General features: G+C 53.4%; 3 protein-coding genes across 11 annotated transcripts; 1 reads left to right on the top strand and 2 right to left on the bottom strand.

Moving 5' to 3' along the window:
* Positions 1 to 561: 561 nt before the first annotated feature.
* TTLL13 (tubulin tyrosine ligase like 13) lies at positions 562 to 11,752 on the bottom strand. 7 transcript variants are annotated; one of them, XM_028705653.2, is made up of 16 exons: positions 11,587 to 11,752; positions 9,089 to 9,388; positions 8,760 to 8,800; positions 8,274 to 8,392; positions 7,268 to 7,398; positions 6,937 to 7,093; positions 6,626 to 6,769; positions 6,178 to 6,263; positions 5,481 to 5,706; positions 4,414 to 4,598; positions 3,728 to 3,916; positions 3,432 to 3,603; positions 2,539 to 2,739; positions 1,733 to 2,099; positions 1,127 to 1,364; positions 562 to 1,019 (listed from the first exon to the last, which is right to left on the bottom strand). In XM_028705653.2, the coding sequence occupies exons 2-16, from the start codon at positions 9,373 to 9,375 to the stop codon at positions 1,007 to 1,009; spliced, it is 2,556 nt and encodes an 851-aa protein (XP_028561486.1). In that variant the 5' UTR covers positions 9,376 to 9,388; positions 11,587 to 11,752; the 3' UTR covers positions 562 to 1,006. The 7 variants fall into 7 exon arrangements, with proteins under 7 accessions (XP_028561486.1, XP_028561484.1, XP_028561487.1 ...); XM_028705651.2 differs by lacking the exon at positions 11,587 to 11,752 and adding an exon at positions 11,287 to 11,375; XM_028705654.2 differs by lacking the exon at positions 11,587 to 11,752 and adding an exon at positions 11,292 to 11,312.
* Positions 11,753 to 12,608: 856 nt separating this feature from the next.
* On the bottom strand, positions 12,609 to 15,093 carry GDPGP1 (GDP-D-glucose phosphorylase 1). Of its 3 annotated transcripts, XM_028705504.2 has the most exons (3): positions 14,692 to 15,093; positions 14,329 to 14,397; positions 12,609 to 13,964 (listed from the first exon to the last, which is right to left on the bottom strand). In XM_028705504.2, the coding sequence occupies exons 2-3, from the start codon at positions 14,356 to 14,358 to the stop codon at positions 12,753 to 12,755; spliced, it is 1,242 nt and encodes a 413-aa protein (XP_028561337.2). In that variant the 5' UTR covers positions 14,359 to 14,397; positions 14,692 to 15,093; the 3' UTR covers positions 12,609 to 12,752. The 3 variants fall into 3 exon arrangements, with proteins under 3 accessions (XP_028561337.2, XP_028561339.2, XP_028561338.2); XM_028705506.2 differs by lacking the exon at positions 14,329 to 14,397 and having other exon boundaries at positions 14,747 to 15,091; XM_028705505.2 differs by lacking the exon at positions 14,329 to 14,397 and having other exon boundaries at positions 14,692 to 15,090.
* Positions 15,094 to 15,117: 24 nt separating this feature from the next.
* CIB1 (calcium and integrin binding 1) lies at positions 15,118 to 20,777 on the top strand. Its single transcript, XM_028705507.2, has 7 exons — positions 15,118 to 15,284; positions 15,673 to 15,707; positions 16,344 to 16,446; positions 17,263 to 17,416; positions 19,354 to 19,472; positions 19,620 to 19,708; positions 19,904 to 20,777. Exons 1-7 carry the CDS (start codon positions 15,234 to 15,236, stop codon positions 19,923 to 19,925), a joined length of 573 nt encoding a protein of 190 aa, XP_028561340.1. The 5' UTR covers positions 15,118 to 15,233; the 3' UTR covers positions 19,926 to 20,777.
* The last annotated feature ends 372 nt before the right edge of the window (positions 20,778 to 21,149 follow it).

The raw sequence follows: 21,149 nt of genomic DNA, 5'->3' as shown, positions 1-21,149 counted from the left end.
TCCCTTTCACTGAAATTCAAGTATGATGAAGGGCAAAGAACAATGAATTCTTTGTATTCCTCTGCCTCTTTGAAGAGCTTGCTGGATCTACCCACCATCCTGTTCCCACCGTGGCCAAACAGATGCCTTCATGGTAAACCTGCAAGCTGGATCTGAGCTCAAGAGCCCTCTCCCCTCCTGTGGTTTCAGCAGTTGGTATTCAGAAGCATTGCTGCCTCCAACTATGGCTGCAGAGCATAGGCACTGTGGCTAGTAGCCATTGATAGTCCTCTCCTCCATGAATTTGTTTAATCCTCTTTTAAAGCCATCAAATTCAGTGGCCATCAGTGCTTCCTGCGGGAGGGAGTGCCATAGTTTTAACTCTGCACTGTGTGCTTGACACCCTTTTATCTTCCAACATTCAGCTTCATTGGGTGTCTGCAAGCTCTAGTGCTATGAGAGAGGGATAAAAACTTTTTTGGGGGTAAGGAAGTCCCTGTTCCTGCTCCCAGCAAAGACGGTGGCTGCTGGGAGAACAAGATGCTGTGCTTTGTGAGTCAAAGGAGAGAGAGAGACCCCAGATTGTATAACCGTATAAAACTTTAATACAAAGTCGGTTACAAAAGAAACTCCGTTCCCAGCCCATAGTGCTCTTCAGGATTGGGACCTGGCCTTTGGCAGGCTGACTGGCATTGGCGGCAGGGGAGTTGGCATGGAGGAAGTGGGGGCACGGCCAAAGATGTCTAATACTGTTATTAGAATTTGTTGCTGCTGCTTTGGAGTGGGGAAAGGGGGAAATGAATTTGGCATGGAGGAGTAGGTTGGCAAGGGGCTCATGGACAACTGCCTGGCTGGGGTGGATGTGTTGTGCCCAGGGCCATGGCACCAGGCCACTGCTGCTGCTGCTGCCACTGCCTCCACAGGGCAGGGGCTTCACTTCCTCTACTGCCCCTCTTGGCACAGGCCGCAGCAGCAAAGTCCCCCAGCTCTTCTGGCTCCTGGATTGCTGTTCCGCCAAGAGGTCAAGTCAAGTGCCTTTCCTGGGGGAGGAGAAAGACAAGGAGATCATGAGGAAGTTTGGCTGGAGGACCTTCTTAGCAGGGTCCATCCTGCTGCTGCCTGAGCGGACCTAGGATGAGGAGGCTACCTGGGCTGGTTGAGATGCAGAGTGGCCATGTTGCTGGAGCGGTGTGGGCTGGTGCGCCGGATGAGTGGAGCAGACGCAGAATTGATGGCCAGTCCACGCAGGTCAGTGCGGTTTAGCGGAGCTGCCGCAGAGGGGAAGGGAAAGCTGCTGTACATGTGGCTGGTAGCTTTGCCACCGTGTGACAGGCAGTTCAGGGAACCGGAGCTCATGTACAGGGGCCGCTTGCTTGCAGGGCTGCCTGAAAGAGGAGAAGGAGAGAGGCATGGGTGGCCGGGCTCCATGCCTGTAGGGCAAGCAACATGCTGGGGGAGGGAGGAGGAGGTGGTGGTGCTGAAGAAGACCGCCTGTGCTCCCTGCTCCTCAGTGGTCTGGCTGCCCCTTGGAACCACTGCTGGACACACCTGCCAAGATACTTGCTTGCCCTGTCTCCACTGCAGGCTGTGGCCCTCATGTTGCCCCTGTTCCCGAGTCTTGGGGTTCCTGAGCACGCAGACAGGGAAAGGTTACATTTCCTGGTGTCTCAACCCTCCTGCTGCTGCTGGCAGTGGTCGTGGAGCAACTGGGGCAGCACCAGAGGACCACAAGGCTCTCACCCACAATACTCACCAACGTCCAGCTTGTTCTTGGCGCTGCCAAACCGGCGCCCTCCAGCCTTCAGCATCCGGGCCAGAGAACCCGGCTCGCCCACCATGGCCGCACCCAACCAGCTCATGTTCTTGGGGGGCTGGATGTGGAGCTGCGGCTTGAAGTGTGTGGAATAGGACTCATGGGAAGACGAGCCCAAACCCGACAGGGCACCCAAAATGGTTGGGATGAAGCCTTGGTTTCCCAGAAGTTGGACACGGGCTGTGGGCTGCTGCTGCATGATCTGCTGCCCCAGCTCCTGGACGGAGCCCCCTAGGAGGGAGAGGGGGACGAGGGTCATCAGATTCTGTGGCTCTCGGTTATTAAACATATCCTGGAGAAAGTGAGGCTGAAAGAAAAAAGCAGCAGGGTGAGGCTTGGAAAGGGGACCCTACAGGAGTCACCTGTGGCTGTTGTCAGGTTTTGAGGTGTCCCCTCCCACACTGACCACTTTTTTACAAAGACCCACATAGCACATCCAAAGGGAATGGCAGGCATCCACTCCCCATTGGTCATGTTTCCCCAAACCAGCCATTAAACATTTTCGTAGCCTTGGTAAGGCACAACAGTTGGCCCTTTCAGACTAGTCAGAAGGATTTCTGGTTTGCAGGCAGAGAACAAAGCCGGAGAGCAAGGCAGGCTGATTGCAAGGCAGGAGCAGGAACCCAGCTCCCTCCAAAGGCAGGGAACAATGTTTGTTCCAACCCTCCTCCTTTGCTGGAGAGAGATCTCCTCCAAGACTTTCCACCCAGTGTGTGTTTTGGGGTCTGGAAACAGCACCTGCATACCTGGCTTTCTGAGATGTTAATGTGTGGCCTCTGGACCTCCACAGGCTTGGGTTCCGTGTTGCGGAGCAGGCGTGTCAGCTGGTCGACGATGCCCAGCCCTCGGATGAGGTTCTCCCTCCGTAGGAGGGCTTTGACCCTCTCCACTTCCTCTTCCTCCACAATGGCCTGGGGGGTCATGCTGTCATATGGTATGGAGGATATCTAGGGGAAAAGGCAGCCTGGGTCAGACTTGAGAAGAGGAGCTGGGCTCATTTTAGATATTTAGATCCTCAATAGCTCACCAAGCAGCTTACAGAAAACAAAACAACACACCTGCTTCTCCACATAAGAAGCAAAACCAGATCTAATTCGGTAAGGCCAAGATTGAGGACGCTGTGTTCCAGCTTTAGCCCCCAGGTCTTGTTTTGCCCTGCAGCTTGTATCCCACAGAGCCCTCTGGCCAGCTCCTCTGCAGCCATGCCAGACAAAGCTCAAGGCCCGCCCTTATCGCCAGGTCTGGCGGGACTCAGGCTCTTTCAAGCTCCAGGTTGCCCAAAGGCAAAAAATGACCCTTCTGCAATTGCACTGCATGTGGAAAGCCACTGGCTCCCTCAGAACTGCAAACTCAGTTCCAGCAATAAGAGGCTACTTGCATTTATGGCTGAATATATGAGGGCAATAGCTATGGAAAGGAGCAGGGAGGCTGGGGTGGGACTATGGGATCTCTCACTTTTCCCTGGGGCAGGCAGAAGATTTAAACCATGCAAGTTAAAAAAAAAGAAACATTCACCAGGCTCCTAAAGTAGAATAGTTCCATCTCTAGGTGCAGCAGCTGGCCTTGAAAGTCCTTCCTCCTCCCTGGTGTTAGAAGAGGGAGGGACTCAAGAGCTGCTCCTCACTCCCCCATGAGCTACCTTTGGGTTCCAGGTCTTGCTGTGGCTGTAGGCTATGCGAGTTAGGGCTGGCTTGCCCTTCCCCTTCTCCCCTGCTGACTCCCCCTGCAAGTTCTCCTTCACATCCCTCTTCTTCTTCGCAGCTGTACTCTCCCTCTGCTCCTGCTTCTGGCGAATCTCCTCCAGCTGTTGCCTGACAGAAGACACAAGACATTGTGTGTGGGTGTGTCATCCTTTTGCATGTCCATGTGTGTGTACATGCAAGGACTAGGCCTGGCTCAGCCTGCCCTGTGAGGAATGGCTTCCCCTTGCCCTACCTGGCACACTCTTCCCTGGCCTTGGAGGCCACAGTCTCTTGGAAGAGGGATCCACTGTGCTTGAAGAAGGGGTTGTACTTCTCTGTGCCCCGTGATGGGAAGATCTTTCGGTAGCCACCCAGGTGGCTGCTCTCGTACTTCTCGGCCTGGGCCAACCAGGCGGCCTGACTGCTCTCCAACTGCTCCCGCCTGCAGATGGAGAGAGTTCAGGCTGGGGCCCCGGCAGCAGAGAAATCCTAGGTTCTGCCGGGGAGGGAGAGACTAATGGGCACTGCTGTCCTCCGAGTCCCCCTTGGCCTCCCCTGTCACTGGTACCCAAGCCACTTTCCTCCCTCTCTTCCCCCTGCTCCCCCACCTTGTCTGCATGGGGTGTTGCACAGTTTCGGCCAAGGCAACCAATGACCCACATGCCAGGATCCAGGACTCCTGCACTGCCACATGGCCCATTACAGGACCATAGAAATAAAGGCAAACCCATCTGATTGGCTCCTTGCTCCATTTTCTCCCCTCCCTCGTGGTGGTTGGAGGCTAACGTGCAACCTGACAAGGCTGCAGGGACTGGGTATTGGGCATCTCTGAAGGCAAAGCCAGGAAAAGCTGTTTCTGGGGGAGAAGGAGGCAGCATGGCCAGGGCAAGGGAGGCACTTAGTACAGCCACAGTCAGGCTGGGCCCCTCCCAGGGTTACCTGGCTTCTCGGGGCGGCTGGTGGGCTTGGAGGAGGCGCTCCTTCACCCGCCGCTTGTCCTCTTCTAGCACCTTCTTCTTGTCACAAGCACGCAGGTTGATAAGATTGATGGCATCGCAGAGCAGGGCATCCTTCACTTCACGGTCCAGGCGGGAGTCAGTGGTGAAGCTGGGGGAGTGGTTGACCTGGAGGGGAAAGAGCAATGGGGAAGGGCCTGGGTTTTACATGCAGCTTCCTTACAAGATGGCCACTCTGGGATCTGGTTTGACCCATGAGACTTCAGGACCTCCACTCCTTCTAGGATAGAGGCATCTATTCTGATGCTTAGTTTTTTCCAAGAAATAGTTTGCAGTTTTTTGTATACAGTTGCAGCTAGTCAGGTAGGGGGTAGCAAGACACTGCAGCAGTCAGGATTACAGTGGGTGCTTCAGGGAGATGGAAAATGTTCCCCAAGAGCCTGAAGTGGTTGGACTGGGAATGAACGACAGGCTGGCATACCTTGGAGGGTGTGGGGAGAAGTTTGATATTTGCAGCCAATCAGGACTGACAATTTTAAATCAGATCTGGAAGCATCCCGACTCAGTCTCATGTGCCTGTTTGTGTTACTATTGTCTGAAGATACCCACCCCACCTCACCTCTGACTTCCAAGGTATTTGTAGACATCTTTCCTGCTTCTTTCAAGATACAAAAGAGTAGACATAGGAACAAAGGAAGCTGCCTTATACCGAGTTAGACCCTTGGTCCATCTAACTCGATACTGTCTACACTGACTGGCAGCAGCTCTCCCAGGCAGTTTCAGGCAGGAGTCTCTCTCTCAACCCTACTTGGGCTGAACCTGGGACCTGCTTACATCTACCATCTACCACTGAGTGATGGAGACTAGCTGAATCAGGGAAAAGGGACTATCAAGGAAGAGGCTGAGATTCTTCCCAGACTTCGTTGGGATCAAGAACAAAAGAGTGTTCAAAATCATAGAATTGCAGAGATGGAAGGGTCTTGCTGCAAAGAAGCAGTGCATGCTCCCATTGGGAATTCTGCTTCAGAAGGACAACAGCACCCCACGTACCTCCAGGAGCCAAGGCTTGAGCTTCCTGTCCAGGAGGATGTCGAAACCCAGGATCTCGAAGCAAGCGCAGCCCGATATGTGGTTGGGGAAGCAGGTGCGGTAATTGTGCTTCAGCACTGGGTGGGCAGCAATGAGGGTCTTGATGATGATGTCCTCAATGTCCCGCCACAGCTCGGCTGTGTCATAGCTGTGCTCCCGCATCCAGCTGTTCAGCGTGGACAGCTTCCTATGGGGATGAAAATGGGCTGCAGGGATGTCAAGGCCAGACTCTGCTCCTGAGGATGGCCAAACCCCAAACCCTGATCCCCACATCCACAAAGAAAGGGGCTCAGCAGGACAACCAGGACAATCCCCTTTCAGCAGGGCATATTTCCAAACAAGCATTAAGACCCTTCCCACCTTCAGCCATGTTTTTTAGTTGGAGATGCTACCAGAGATTGAACATGGGATCTTCTCCATATAAAATGTGTCCTCTCTTCCCCTCCTCCATAATACTGATGGCCTGAGTGACCTTGGATAAGTTTTTGGCTAAGCGGAAACCTGAACCCGTGCATTGTCCCCCACCCTGCACTGTCCTTCCAACTTGCATTGCTTCCAGCTGCCTCTGCCCATCTAAGCAGTCACTTTAGCAGAAGGCAGCTTCCCCCAAGCAGAAAGCCCAGCTCTGCTCCTGCAGGGGGCTTGGCAAGGAAAATACCTCTTGCTGCCTGTATTGTCATCACGCACAAAGTTCTCGTTATGCTTGTTGATGGCGTAGTTGGTCAGGTGCATACATATGTCTTCCTGCAAGAGAGACAGTGGGAGGGTTTACTGTCCACACCTGGAGGCCCGTTCCCCTCCTGCCTAGGTTCCCTGGACCAACAGCATTCATCAGTCCTGCCTGAGCAGCGCCAGAACCCTCTTGCCCCCATGCCTCAGTGCTGCCTGTCATGGGATTCAAGGAAGGCAGTTCATTTTCCTGACAGCATCTCTCAAGCAAGACTCCATTGAATGGATCTGGGTTGATCTTTCACTTGCAAAGTGCCACAGGGACACTACATCCATCCACCCCCTCTTGGAGAGCTCCCAGAAATCACATCAGGTACCACAACAGCTTATTATTCTACAAAGCAAATGCCAGTTCCTGGGAAACATCCCTTCTTTACCAGGTTGCTGCTGCTGGGCTCGATGTACCTCATGGTGGCAAAGCGGGCCAGCCCCTCCTCATAGACAAAGATCTTCAGTGGGTCGCAGGAGGTGACCAGGACATAGATGCGCATGTCAAACTTGAAGCCATCAATGAGGAAGGGCTGCAGAGAGAGGGGTGGGTCTGTGATTGGTGGTCAGGGGCAGACAGCCAGTAAGCTCAGGAGTCTTGCACCAAATATCCCCAGGTGAGGCCAGCCAGGCTAAGAGGGCAGGAGCTGTGCATTTAGGCAAAGGGAGGCCATTCTCTCTTGGTGTCCACCAGGCCCACCTTGGCAATGTACTGCTGGCAGATCATGTGCTCGCCGTGCTTGATCTCCTTGGGATTGCGTGTGATGAAGATGCCCCGTCCTTGGCAGCCGCTATCTGGCTTGCAGATGTAAGTCCTGTTCTTTCTCATGCGCCCATAGGCTTGGAAGTCCCCATAGCTATAAAGGGACAACACAGAAGCTGGCATATGGAAGATTCCACAAAGGGTGCCCTCTCTCAAGCCAGTGGCAGGAATTGTTCATCTGAATGAGGGTATGTGTGTGTGTCCCCAACAGTGGCCCACTGCTTGCCCTTCCCCCAGCATCACCACTTGGATCAGTCCCTTCACTCACTCAGCTGGCAGGCACCAGGTGCGTGGGAAGATGCTGTACTCCTTGGGAAAGAGCTTAAGCATGCGGTTGAGGTTGCGGGCAAGCAGGTCCTTGCGGCAGATCTCTGCCATGCCTGGGAAGTGGTTGATTTTCTGAAAATAGAGCAGGGACAGGGAAAGAGAATCACCAGCATCTCTGGAAAGGAGTGTTGCTGTTTATTTAGGGTATTTTTTATGCCACCTTCCAATATCCATTTTAATGTAGAAACTGCCTGGGGAATTTTCTTGTAGGATTCCCTAGAAAGCTTCCATATTAAAACTGAGTACAACCAATCATAAAAACCAACACCTTGAATTGAACTAAGAAATAAACAGGAACCAGTGCAGCAGATGCAGATGGCAGGGTATTTTGCAAGTGGTTGGTTTATTTTTATGTATTTATTAAATCTATATGCCTCCTTCCATCTGAAAATTTCAGGGCAGTTCACAACATAAGTGTCGACAATCTAGCTGCTGTATTCTGCACCAAGCAAAGGTTCCAAGTAAAGAGAGCCCATCTAACAATGCTTTGCCATTGGTAGTCTAATTTGTGGCTAAGCAGAGTCTGTCTAGGAGGGGTTGCAGCCAGACCTTGCCCACCACCCTCTCCTTGTGATAATTTGGATCAGAGCAAGGCAGTGGAGTGCACACAGGAATGCCCTCCTGGTAGTGGCAAAGCCATGGAAGAGCCAAGGCTTAATCAGACAGATGCATGGGCAGCCCCCCCCCCCAAATCAATAAAAACCAATAGCCAACTGAAGTTCTGCTCCCACTGACGAACATCCTGGCTATGCCCATGGACAAATGTGTTGATTGACACCAGGGGCTTCCCCCAGCAGAGGAGCACAAGCCACTCAAGTCCCAGAACTGCCTGAGGCAGCATAAGAGATCAAAAGTGCTGTGACATGTCAGAGACTAGCTATCTCCCTTCCTGACTCCAACCTGCCTGCCAGCCACAGCTCCCTCCCCTCTGGCTCTGCTCCAGCTACCTGAAACCTCTTCATTTCCATGACACGCTCCAGGGAAACTGAGCAGTCAGTCCAGCAAACGGTCCACTCTTCGTCCTCCCCCACTTCTTTCAAACCACAGCGTCGAGCAGCACGCCTAACTGCAGCAAAAGAAAGAGGGCCACATGGATCCAAGAGGCACTGGAACCCCTCTGGATCTTGCCGGGGGCAGCGGGAGTGCAGCAACCATCTGAGCAGAAGGAGTCACCCCTCTGGTGAGAGGTGGGGGGGGGGGAAGCAACCCTCCAAAACAAAAGTGACCCTGGGAACTTCTATCCTAATGAAGGTGCCTCACAGGTTCCCATTCCCAACCAATTCAGAAGCTGCCTGGAGTCACCCTGACTGCTGTTGGCTCCTTCCCCTGTGAGTGGCATAAAGCCAATCCAGGAGACCAAGCAATAACCAGGGCCCATGTGATGATGCTCTCAGGGTACAGGAGGAAGCCACCAAGAAGCAACCCTAACTTACCACTCTCATATTTGCAGCTGGCGAGGTTGATGGACAGCAGCCTGGAATTGAGATGGAACAGTGGCTCAGCGGCTGGGGAGAGCAAACCTTTGAGCTGACAAGCAGCGGCTGCTGGGAGGGGAAATGCCTATGGAAACATGGGGCCAACCCACCAGACCTTGACCCCTGTGGCCTTGGGGCACAGAACACAATGACTTGGGGGGCCAAAGTAGAGAACAGGGGTTCCAACAGGGGCGGTGTCTGCACTCCTAAGTGCGAATGGAAACTGCATAGCTTGCCCCGAAGAGATTCACAAGGGGGTCCAAGGGGGAAACCCAGAAGTGACCCACCTGTGTTTCTTCTTCTTCCTCCTCCTTGCCTCTTCCAGCTCACATTCTTCTGCCAGTTGCTCCTCCAAATCGATCAGGGAGACACCCGGCTGGTCACTCTTCTGCCCTGGTGGCTTAGTGCCTTTGTGCCCTTGGCCCTGGGTTCGCTGCTTGTCCTTGTTTTCTGCATCCAGCCTCTTAAGGCATTCATTGGCAGACTCATCTGAAAGGCCCCCTTCATCATCCTCATCTTCGTCTTCATCAGTTTCATTCTCAGACTCACTGCTTTCGTCTGTATTGATCTTCATTCTCTCAGGCACTCTTGCAAAAGAGCACAGGGAAGAAAGGGTTGTCAGCAGATCCTGCCACTCTGACATTTCTTACTAGCTACTGATAATCCAAAGCAAACTTGTCTTCTTTATAATGCTCCTTTGTATTGTGGTATTTTAATGCTTTTGTTTTACTGGAATGTTAATTATTTGTAAGCTGCCCAGGGATGTTCCTGAATGTGGGGTATAGGTAAATTTTAAAATGGTAGCACCATCTTTGTGGGTTTCTTCCAAGCCTCTTCAGCCACCTAGGACATCCTCCCTTCCTCTAAAACTTCCAGCCAAAATGCCTCATAATGAATCAGAATGGCAGGTCCACTTTCATATTAATACCTGCTCTGACTGGCAGTAACTCTCCAGATTCTAAAACTGAAGCATTTCTAAATCCACATTTTACTTGCAGTTGATTCAGTTTACCAGCAGAGCACATATCCCACAAATTACTGGAGGGGCTTGGATTATGCAGTTTAGCAGCCAAAGACAAAGGAGGTGCCCTGCCTGAAGACTGGGACATCCAGAGACATTGAACAAGAAGGGGACAGGGAGAGGGCAGCTTGGAGAGGTTGGATAGCCAGACCCTACAGCAAAGTGTGGCAGGGAGTGGCACAAACTTGTGCTGGCCTTAGCAATATTAAGCATGGATTGAGCACTACTGTACTAGTATATTATTCATTGTTTATTTACTATATTTCTAAGCTGTCAGGATCACAGGGTTGTTTACAATATTCATCTTAAAAGTAAATGATAGTAACTAAACCAAAAGAATACAACCAAAGAATTAAAATATTTCTGTAGCCAACTCTGCGCTTCCAATTTCAGCACAGCTTGCTCTCCTTGCAAAGGCCTGGGGGGAGGGGGGAGAGAAGGAAGGCATTAAGGCAGTCTTCCGCAACTGGCCACCCTCCAAAATGTATTGGATGACAACTCCCATCAGCCCCAACCAGTATGGTCAATGGTCAGGGATTATGGAAGTCATAACACAGTCTGTAGGGCACCAGATAGGGGAAGACAGCCTCCAGGAGAGGAACCCATACGCAAGTGACCTGCATGTCTGCAAACAGGGAAGGGTGGTGTGCCACAGAGAGAAGCTCTGGGGAAGCGGATCGTGGGGAGAGGAGGGGCAGGGGACCTTCTGTAGCCCTCTAGATGTTGCTCGACAAATGCCAGCAGGCGGCAGGTAAGCCAAGAGCCAGGAGGGGTGGTTGAGTGGGAGCTGTGCCCAGCTACACCTGCAGGGTACCAGCGACCCCATCTTTGGCAGCCTTAGCCAGCCTGGCGCCGCCCTCCAGGTGTTTGGGCCTGCGAGGACCTCTAGTGGTACTGGCTGCGGTTCTGGGCTCCGAGGCGCCAGGCTGGCCGGGGTTGCTTTGGGGTCTGACCGGTTCACATCCACACACTGACTCGGCGTGTAGGACAGCACTAAAGCGGCCTCAGGTTCACCCTGCGAGGAGGAAGGTCCTCGACGGCCCCCTTCCGCAGGGACAAGAGAAGTCACCGGGGGCGGGAGAGGGGTCGGCGGGGCACCTTCGAGGCTTCCCGGGCCGGGGAGACCCCAGGGCTGCGGGCTCTTTTGCCCCACCGCCACTCATTCCTCCTGGCGGCTCCTTACCGGCCCCGCGGCTTCCCCCGAGGCGGCGGCGGCGGCGCCTGGGCCTCGGGCTGCCTCGGGCCCTGACGCTGTCACCATGCCGACAGCGGGCCCCGCCCCCTCGGGCGGACGCGGACGAAGGGGCGGGGCCGAAGCGCCACAACCATAAAGGGCGGTTCGAAGGACTGAGCGCCGCTTCCTTCCCACTCCGCTTCCGCATTTCGTCATCGCCTGGCGACCTGCTCTTTGTGACGTGAGGCAGGATCTCGCTCGCCGTTGGCCCGCGTTGTGATTCGATTTACCGTACATGGACCATCAAGCCGCGCTTCTCGGATTTGCTCATTCCTATTGGACGTCTCTTCCCTGACATGGCGGTGGGGGGGGGGAGAGAGAGAGAGAATATGGAAGCGGATATCCGGTCTCGGAGATCCCGGTTTAGAGTCCTCGCTGCCTGTGACAGCATTAGAAAGCCAATGGGCAGCCTCTCTCCTCTCTTCTTTCCTTGTGTTTATCTGGACATTACTTGACCTTGTTTTAAAAAAAGCGTCATTAAATAGATAGATGTAAAATAAAAAGGTGGCCCTGAAGGAAGCCGAAATCACCTCTATCATGCCAAAGTGTGCAAGTTTTAGAGTTATCCAAAACTCTTCTTCACGGAAAGGACCATTAATGGCTACTAGCCACGATGGCTTTTCCCTGCCTTCACAGTCAGAGGAAGCAATGCTTCTGACTACCAGTTTCTGAAAGCAACAAGAAAGGATTGTGCTGTTCTTGTGATTAAATCCTACTTGCCAGCTTCTCACAGACAGATGTTCAGCTAGGATTCAGTTACAGATAGGTAGCCGTGTTGGTCTGCCATAGTCAAAACAAAAAAATTCCTTCCAGTAGCACCTTAAAGACCAACTAAGTTAGTTCTTGGTATGAGCTTTCGTGTGCGTGCACACTTCTTCGGAGTGTGAATGTTCAGCTAGGATGTTAGATTAGATGGGCCATTGGCCTGATTCAGTAGGTTCTTATGTTCTTAATTGAAGGTGTACTGAGCAAATAAATACCATCAACAGCTGCAGGACTTGTTATTCAGGGGTGGCTCAGGCAATACTAGGGCATTTTTCTAAAGACAAGATCTCTACAACCAGTGCCCAAGGCTCATGCTTATCCCACGCTGGCTTTCAGTAGCATGGCATTGTCTACAACCCTACTTTTTTGCAACAGTTTGTTTATATATGAAGTTGTCAAATTAAGGATGTGCCAAACTAGATCCTTGGTCCATCTGGCTCAGTATTGTCTACACTGACAGGGGCTCTAACTGGGAATGCTTAGGGATCACACATATTCAGTTTAGCACTCAAACAGTGCAGAGCAGTAGTCCAAGTCCAGGCAGCATCTCCCAGTGGGGCTGGGAAAGATTCCTACCTGATGCCTTAAGAGAGCTCACACCTGACATTGTAGATCGGGGTAACGAGCATGGTGCCCACCTAGATGTGGACTATGATTCCCTTAATTGGCTATGTTGGCAACTCCTGGGGTGGACAATACTGAGCTAAATGGTCTGATTCCGTGTAAGCGCTTTAAGGAAAGCAAATATTGTGTTACAGCTTGTGAGTCAAAAGAACAAAGGCGGGAATTCAGTTGAATTTATGCTTTATTGACCAGCAATTTTGCATGTCCTCCTACCATGGCATTTGTGGGTAAACGAGGTCTCTCTCCCCTCCTTACTGAACAGGCACACATTAGCAGAATTTCCAGAAGCACAACCATCCCTGTGACATCACTCTTTGAGGAGGGCCACCAGCTCACACTGGAGCTGGGAAAACAGAGAGTCTGGGAGGAGACATTTCTGAAGGGTGCGAATGGCCAGTGCTTCTGTGAGACTCTCAAAATCATGGGCAGTTTTGATGGGCAGGTGCCCTGCCAGCTCGCAGAGAGCCACATTGAACGCAGACTCTTCTTTGGTACCAAAACAGGATTTCCTGGCCCAGACTATGATCCGGATTCCAGGTCGGGCTCCTGAGTGGACGGGCCCCTCTGGTTTAGCACCCCTGGTTATGAAGAGGTTGTGAGCGATCTCCTTCTTTACCAGATAGTTGGTGACCTGGCAAACACGCTCTGCCAGCTTCTCTAACTGCTGCCCTTCACTATAGAAGACGAAGCAGGGAACTGGGACCTCCTGCAGCAGATAGAAGTTTGCTTCGGGCAGGAGAGGCTCACAGGGGGCTGATTCAACCAGCAGCTCCCAGTTCAGGTAAAAGCCATGCAGGTGCAAGTGGTTGACCGAGGCAAAGGCCCCAAGGCTGTTGAAACCCACACGGAAGCCAGGGTGGCCACTGAGGAGGACAGCATCCAGGCCAAAGCAGACGACCTGTGGGGTGAGGATCTGTGGCAATGAGAGTGTGGGATCAGGGATGAGAAGGATGTGCCCAAACTCTAAAGGGCTGATATTGATCACTACAAGGACAAAGGCAGAGCCAGGCGGAATCTGAGCACCTGCCAAGCAGGGCCTCGAGGAAGTCTGGCCCCTGGACATGCCAAAGAGAATCTCCTCAGGCCGGATCTTGCTGAAGTTGAACTGCTGGGGGTCAAATCTCTGCTGGATGCTTTGGATCTCCTGGGGTCTCCTTCTCTCTGACCCCCTTTGGATGTTCAGCTGGGCCACAAATCCTACCATCCCTGGCAGGATCCGAGTCTGCAGCTCCTCCAAGTAGTAGCGGAAGAGTCCCCGGTTCTGTCTGTCCTTCCAGCCTGACTGAAGAACTCTGTCAAAGCGGGACATGGTGTGGCCAGGGGGTCCACGATTCCCTCTGTTTTCCTGCCACTCTACTCCACTCAGCACAAAGTCCCTCTCGTCATAGGCAAAAACCTCTGCAGGGGAGAGATCGGAGCCCTTCTGAGACTGGGGTCTCGGAGGTTCATGGCTGGTGGGGCCAAGCTCCATGGTTAGGGTGGAGGCAACCAGAGGCTCCTCTGCTGCTCTGAAATAGAACTAAGAAAGACAGAAGAGCCAACATTAGAGAGAGCCACAATGAAGCCCCAGAGAGCTGTTCTTGGTTGCTTTCAGTGCCTGCAGTTCGGCTGGGTAACTCAGCTCTGGACTGGGAGGCCAAACATATGTGGAAGAGCAGTCTGAGGCTGGCACCACCAGCTCTTCCTTTGCCAACGCCAACCTGGTACCCTCCAGATGTTTGGGGGCTGATGGGAGTTGTAGTCAAAAACAAATGGAGGCACCAGGATGGCAAAGCCAGACTTACTGGGTATAGCTATCAACGTTTTCCCTTTTTTAAGGGAAATTCCCTTATTCCAAATAGGATTCCTCGCAAGAAAAAGGAAAAGTTGACAGTTATGCTTACTGGGTCAGTGTGAAGAATGAAACTCCCCATCCCATTGCTGCTCTGTGGCCCTGCTGGGCTGTACGTTTCCTGAAAGCAAAAGAAATGGGGGGAGCTCCTCATGCTGTGAGTCCGGGCAGCGCCAGTGGGTGCCCTCCACTCCTCGACCATGGCGTCCCCCTCGGGCTCCTTAACGCACGGGGGGCTCGCCAGCCCCAGCCTCTGTTGGCGAAAAAGCCCGGCGTGCTCCGGCTTGCGTCCAGAGGGCTGCCGTCTGGGGGATCCGCAGCAGCATTGCCAGGAGAGGACGCCGCCCAGCGCACACACTGCAGCCTCCCCGCTGCTCCACAAGCAACACAGCCCGGCCCGCTCCTAGCCTCCTACCTCTCCTGGGCCCCGTAGACGAAGTCCGGCCGGATCCCTCTCTCTTCTTCCTCACCTGCCGCCGCTGTGCTGCTCACGTCGGACTGCCGGTGGGCTACGTGGCCGCGTCCCGGGCGGCGCTTCCTTAGTCGCGGTCGTCGGGCGGGACTGGCAGCAGCGTCGACTAATCTGGGGAAGGAAGCCCATCACCGGCTTGGCCACAGCGCGGGATGCCATCGCTGCTGATTCTCCCTCGACGGCTCCGACCGCCGGAGCTTATCTGGTGCAGGGAACGGTGGGAGAGGGGGCCTCCATTCATCCTGTTCTAACTGCCGGCCGGCGAGCGGAGGAGGGGATGCCTCGGAGTCTCCCAGCAGCGACGAATCCCGGGACACCCCACCCCCCGCAACGGGCCATGCCGGGCTCCGCCTGCCTCCTTTCGGAATGGGCGGGGCTACGGAGTGGTTGCCTGGCGACAGTGACGTCCCGTCGAGGGGAGTGGGGAGGAGGAGGAGGAGACAAGGAAGTTCCCGGAGTTTGCTTCAAGTTGTACCGTCGTCGCCATGGGGGCCTCCGGCAGCCGCCTACCCCGAGACCTCCTGGGGGAATACCAGGTACGCACTCCCGCCTCGTCCCTTCGCTGTGCAGCTCGCTGGGCTGCCTTCGTCCGAGGAGGGGGGGGGGCGTATGGACGTCTTCGCTGGGCTCTCTAAACCTTTCTCGCTTGGCGGGGTGGGAGAGGAGCTGAGGGGCAGTAGTTGTGTGTGGGCGTCAACTTGCCCCCCTCCAGGGGGCTTCCCTTCAGATGTGACGGGACTCCAGCTCATTCCTGTTGCCCATAGATGGTGCAGGCTTCTGGGAGGAGGAGGAGTCTGGAGCCACGTCTGGAGGGCAGCCCCAGGGCACGGGGCAGACTGGTGAAGGAGGCATGATGGGACCCCTCCCTCATCTCCAGCAGACTAACCTTCTCTCCCTCCTTTCCGCCTCGTGCCGCTTTCCTAGGAGCTGACCTTCTTGACCAAGCAAGAGATCCTGCTGTGAGTATATTCCCCCCCTCCTTCGTGAGGCTCTTTCTAGGGTGCCTGGGTGTGAGCAGTGGGGAGACAGGCTTCCCAACGACCCTGCCATTGCTGAGCAAGCTGAGCAAGCTTGCCTGACTCCCAAGAGCATTGCAGGGGGTTGGAGTAGATGACCCTTGGTGTCCCTTCCTGCTCCACTCTGCAGTTCTATGATTTTAAGGTAGCCAAGCCATTTCTACTGGCACAGGGAGGGGCTGGAGATACCAGCAGGGGTTGAACTGGGTGTCCCATCACTGAGCTGCCGTGGCCCTCCCTCTCCCCTGGGAATGCCAAGGTCCAGTCCCCTCACCCTGGCCTCAGCCCTGGGTTGACAGGCGGACTTTGCTCAAGGGTTCAGAGGCACCTGCAGCTTCACCTGGAGGGATGTGGTGATGACAGTGGGAATTCCCCAAGCTGAGTGTGGGTAGATAAGTGGGATGGGGAGGGCACTGCCAGGCATAGTGCAGCACAGGGAAAACACCCTCCCACCCCCCCACCCCAAAGAGAGGAGGAGCTGGTGCTGCAGGGCTGATGGAAAGCTGGCGCCAGCTGGGCAGGGCATCCGTCCAGGGAGGAAGGAACTTGGCTGGCATTGCCCGCTGTCTTCTCTTCCAGGGCCCACAAGCGATTCAGTGAACTGCTGCCCAAGGAGGACCGGGATCAGGCTTTCACCACAAGGATCCCCAAGAGCAAGATATTGATGCTGCCTGAACTGCGGGTATGCTGGGAGAGGAAGGGAACATTATTTGCCTCTCAGGAGAGGCCCTGGGCAAGGTCTGTACAGGATACATGTTTATTGTTCTGTGACCCGTACAGAAGACTGCAGCTGGGTGCATCCAAGAGCTGTGGCTGGGCTGCACATCCCATCTATTTGCTAGTGAGCCCAACTCATTGTTTTGTTTTTGATATGTAGAGCCCTAAAGGGCCCAGAGCCCACCTCTGAAGGCAGTCTTCTCCCTCCCTGTATTGTCCAGCCTGTGATTTGAGATCTGCCAGGATGGCCATCTTGGGGATACCATCACCAAACAAGGTCCTGGGTGCTGGGACTCAGGATAGGGCTTACTCGGTGGTGGCACCCTGGTTGTGGAACAATCACATCCTCCAGTAAGCTGGTGCCTTCCTCTAGGTCTTTTGAATTTAGGCCTGTATAGTGAAGAGGGAGCACGAGGGGAGTGATCTTTGTACTATACTGTAAGCTGCAGATTTTTGTCCGAATTTTTGACTGGATTTATGTAGTTTTTACTGTTGGGACCTGTCCTGAAATCATTTATAATGAAAGTGGGGATATAAGTATTGCAAATAAATCTAATCTCTGATAATTGGTTGTGTAGGCTGGAGATGATCACTGGGGGCAGGGGGCATCCAGCATCACTTGGAGGGTCCAACACATTTCTCCATCCCTCCCATGGGTCGATCTGTAGGGCCAGTTTGCTGGTATGGGTTTAGCCTTCTGTTCCTTTCCACCTGCACTGGCTTTGGTTAACACACTGGAAGAAGCTCCTTACAGTCCCCCCTCCCCTCTTTGTGCTTCCAGGCAAACCCCTTCCGCCACCGCATTTGCCACGTCTTCTCTACCACGGATGATAGGGAAGGCGGCCTGTCCTTTGAGGACTTTCTGGACATGCTGAGCGTCTTTAGCGACTCTGCAACGCCAGAGATCAAATCGCATTACGCCTTCCGCATCTTTGGTAAGTTCCAGCCTGGTTGGGGCTTAGTCTGCAAGAGAGAAAGCAGAAGCACTTTGTTGGGAGACTTTCTGTGAGCCAAGAGTGCAGCTGCACTCTCTTTGAAAGAGCTGAAATGCAAGAGCTCCACAGGGATACGGATTGGCACACAGTGTGCAAAAGGAGCTTATGGGATTCATAGCCTCAAGACAGGATGGCGCTGGCTTCCCAGCAGCTTAGTCAAAGGATCAGAAAAAATTGAGGATTGATGGCTACCAACAGGCATGGGTGAAGGACCCTCTCTACATCTGGAGGTGGCATATCTCCTTGCTTACCCCATATTAGGAAGGGGTCAGTTGGGAAGTGGCTTTTATCTCCCTTGCCTGGGCACTGCTGGACTTGATGAGCAACGGGAAACCCTTCGGACCTGTCTACTGCAATTATTAAGTTTGCAGATGACACCACCATAATGGGTTTAATAACAGGTGGAGACAAATCAGTGTATAGAGGGGAGGTCCAAAAAATATCTACATGGTGCCTAGAGAACAACTTGCACCTTAATATCAGCAAGACAAAGGAGATGGTGTTGGACTTTCAGAAGAAGAGAGGAGAACTAGCCCCACTGTACATCGGGGAGGGCTGTGTGGAGAGAGTCTCTTCCTTTAAATTCCTAGGAGTTTATCTCAGTGAAGACCTTACTTGGGAAATAAATACAACCCAAGTGGTTAAGAAAGCCCAACGGAGACTCCATCTCCTCAGAGTCTTGCAGAAGAACAATGTCAATCAACATCTGATTATCTCCTTCTACCGGTCAACAATAGAAAGTGTCCTTTCATACTGCATCACGGTGTGGTATGCTGGTTTGACATCATCTGATAGGAAGTACCTACAGAGGGTGGTGAATACAGCACAAGATATTATGGGCTGTCCTGTGAATCCACTGGATGACATTGTGGAGGAACGTTGCCTCAGGAGAATGAGGAAAATTCTCAGGGATGATTCACACCCTGGCCGGCACTTTCTTGATCTCCTGCCTTCAGGCAGAAGATATAGAAGCATGATTAGTCGCACCATCAGGGTAAAAAACAGCTTCTATCTGTGGGCTGTTAGGCTACTGAATGAAAAGATAACAACAGGGCAACTGACCTTCGGGTTTGGTGTGTGTGTCAGTAAACGAGGGGAATTAAGACTAAGAGAGCTGAGTGGGGGGTGCTTGTGTAATCTCACTGTATACAAGTTGTACAAGTGACAATAAAGTATTTCAATTTCAATTCAATTTTCAAATTCAATTTGAAGTAGCCTGGGCTGGCCTTTGAGTCCCCAAGGAGCACTACTAAGGCTATTATGGTATATTATGTTTCCACGGTCAGGCAGAGTAATGCTTCTGAATGCCAGTATCTGGAAGCCACAAGAGGGGAGGGGAGAGGGCTCTTGTGCTTGGGTCCTGCTTGTGAGCTTCCGTTTGGGGCACCGGGTTGGCCACTGTGAGAACAGGATGCTGGACAAGATGGGCCATTGGCCTGATGCAGCAGGTTGTTCTTAGGCTCCTGCCTGGGGATGCCTAGGTGGCCATTGCCATGGAGGCAGGAAGGTGGTCTCTGCCTCTGACCCCACACCAGGGATATATGAGAATCCATATTCTTTCAGACTTGGTTGGAATCCCAGCATGGCCAGTGGGTCATGACCCAGAAACATATTGAGGGCCACAGGTTCCCCTGGACTGCCCTACATGGCAGGGCTGCTCCCCCCCCCAGTCCCTTACAGTATCCATTTGTTCCTTCTCAAAAGCAGAGCAGTGGAGAAATCTAGAATACCCCTCAGAGATTTGCTGAACGTGGCCTGCTTCTTTCTTAGAAGCAAAGCAGGCCTCCCCTCCCAAATAAAAGGACCCCTGGGAGCAGGCAAGTTTGGCAAGCTCAGCGAGTGCCAACTAATGGTCCGTTCTCCTCCCGCACCCCCAGATTTTGATGATGATGGAACTCTTGACAAGAAGGATTTGGAGAACCTGGTGAATTGCCTGACGGGGGAAGGCGAGGACAGCAGGCTGAGTGCCATGGAGATGGACCAGCTCATCCAGAACGTGAGTACCAGCCAAGGTGGGGCTACTGCTGCTGGGGAGCTGGGTTCGAGTTCTCACCTCTCTCCCTGGGTGGGGTGAAGAGGAAGGTCGGCCCAATCTGGGAAGTGCTGCTGCTCTTGCCCCACGAGGCTCCTTTGTTTCCACCAGATCTTGGAGGAGTCCGATATCGACAAAGACGGGACCATCAATCTTTCCGAGTTCCAGCACATAATTTCCCGCTCCCCAGACTTCACCAGGTACCTTCTGCCCTTCCCTTGCTTCACTTGGGGTTGGGCTTGCTCCCTGATTGACCAGCTAGCTCACAGCCAGGGGTGTGTGCATGTGTGAATGCTTCAGGAGCCTGCCCTGGGAGTATTCTGCCTACGAGCTCCTGCGGTCCCAAGTTTGCAAAATCAAACTCATTATTCCTCCTCTTCCCTTTTCTCTCCCAGTTCCTTCAAAATTGTGCTCTGATTCCTCCCTACTTCTCCCTCCCGCTGGAAGATGCCTCCATCTCTCTACAGAGGGAACAAACCACCTCTTTCTAGCCACCCGAGAACAGCTGTGCCAAGGGGAAGATCCTGCCTTGCAACCCCACCCAAGCTCTAGGTCCAGACAGCAACCAGGCTCTTGACAGGGTGGGGTGTCTTTGAGCCTCATCCCCCACACTACTGTTCTTGAGGAGATGGATGTGGAGCAAGGCATGCTGAGAGCCATGGTCTGTACTCTGACTTCTTGCTTCACTGCAGCCTGGGACAGGGAAGACCCCGGCTGAGTGCTGAGCACAGGACTCTTCTCACCTGCAGCAGGGAAGTCACACTCCAAGGAGGTTTCTATCCTGGGCGACGACGATCATTATTCCCTGGCGCTGCTGTACCTACACTGACATTCCCACCGACTCCGTGCCTTTGCCGCAGCAGGGACTGCCTCCAACTCTGCCTGTCTCTTTGTGGGCCCTGGACTGGCTTTTGCACCCTGGGAAACGGACAGCAGCTCCTAACGATTGCCCACTCCTTTGCAAACTCTTTCCAGCTTCTCACCTTCCCCACTTGGAGATCAGCTGTCGGGAGAGCCGTTGGTGCAAAGACAAGTACAGTCCCCACTGCTGGCCCACTTGTGATATTGGCAGGTTGGGTTGGTGTGTTGGATCTGAATTTTCTGGCCAGTTATTTGAGCTGGCGGGGTTGGGGGGTTGGGGGCGCAATTGCAATCCCGAGGCTGGTGGCTGTTTCTGAAAGCCTTAAATCTCCACCCTCTTTTTACAAAACCTGTTGTGATCTTGTTTCTACACTGCTACTAATAAAACTCAGGACCTGGCACCTATAAGTCCCCTGGCCTGCTTTTGTTTACCCCTGCAGCGGAGAGAGGACGAAGCCCAGGTTGGCAGAGTGGAAGGAGAAGTGACTGCATCGGCCCCTCATGACAAGAGTGGGAAAGGCTGCTGGAGCAAGCTCCTCTACTGCCTCCTCCAACAGGGCCGCTGCTCCTTCCGCCTCTTGTTTCCTTCTACCCTTTGATCCTTGCCCCATTCAGAACCACTTCTTGTCATGCAGCCAGAAAGAGACAGGGGGTGGGGGTGGGGAGGATTGCTGCGTGGCCCACAGGGGCAGCAGCAGCAGACATTCTACCCAGATTCCCCTGATGGTAGAGGCTGAGGCTTTGCCCATAGGTATATGCCACAGCTCCCAGCGCTCAAGG

The sequence above is a fragment of the Podarcis muralis genome, chromosome 14 (assembly GCF_964188315.1).
Source record: "Podarcis muralis chromosome 14, rPodMur119.hap1.1, whole genome shotgun sequence".
Lineage (NCBI taxonomy): Eukaryota > Metazoa > Chordata > Lepidosauria > Squamata > Lacertidae > Podarcis > Podarcis muralis.
The sequence above is the reverse complement of the archived record's forward strand: the minus strand, read 5'-3'. Positions and strand labels throughout refer to the sequence as shown.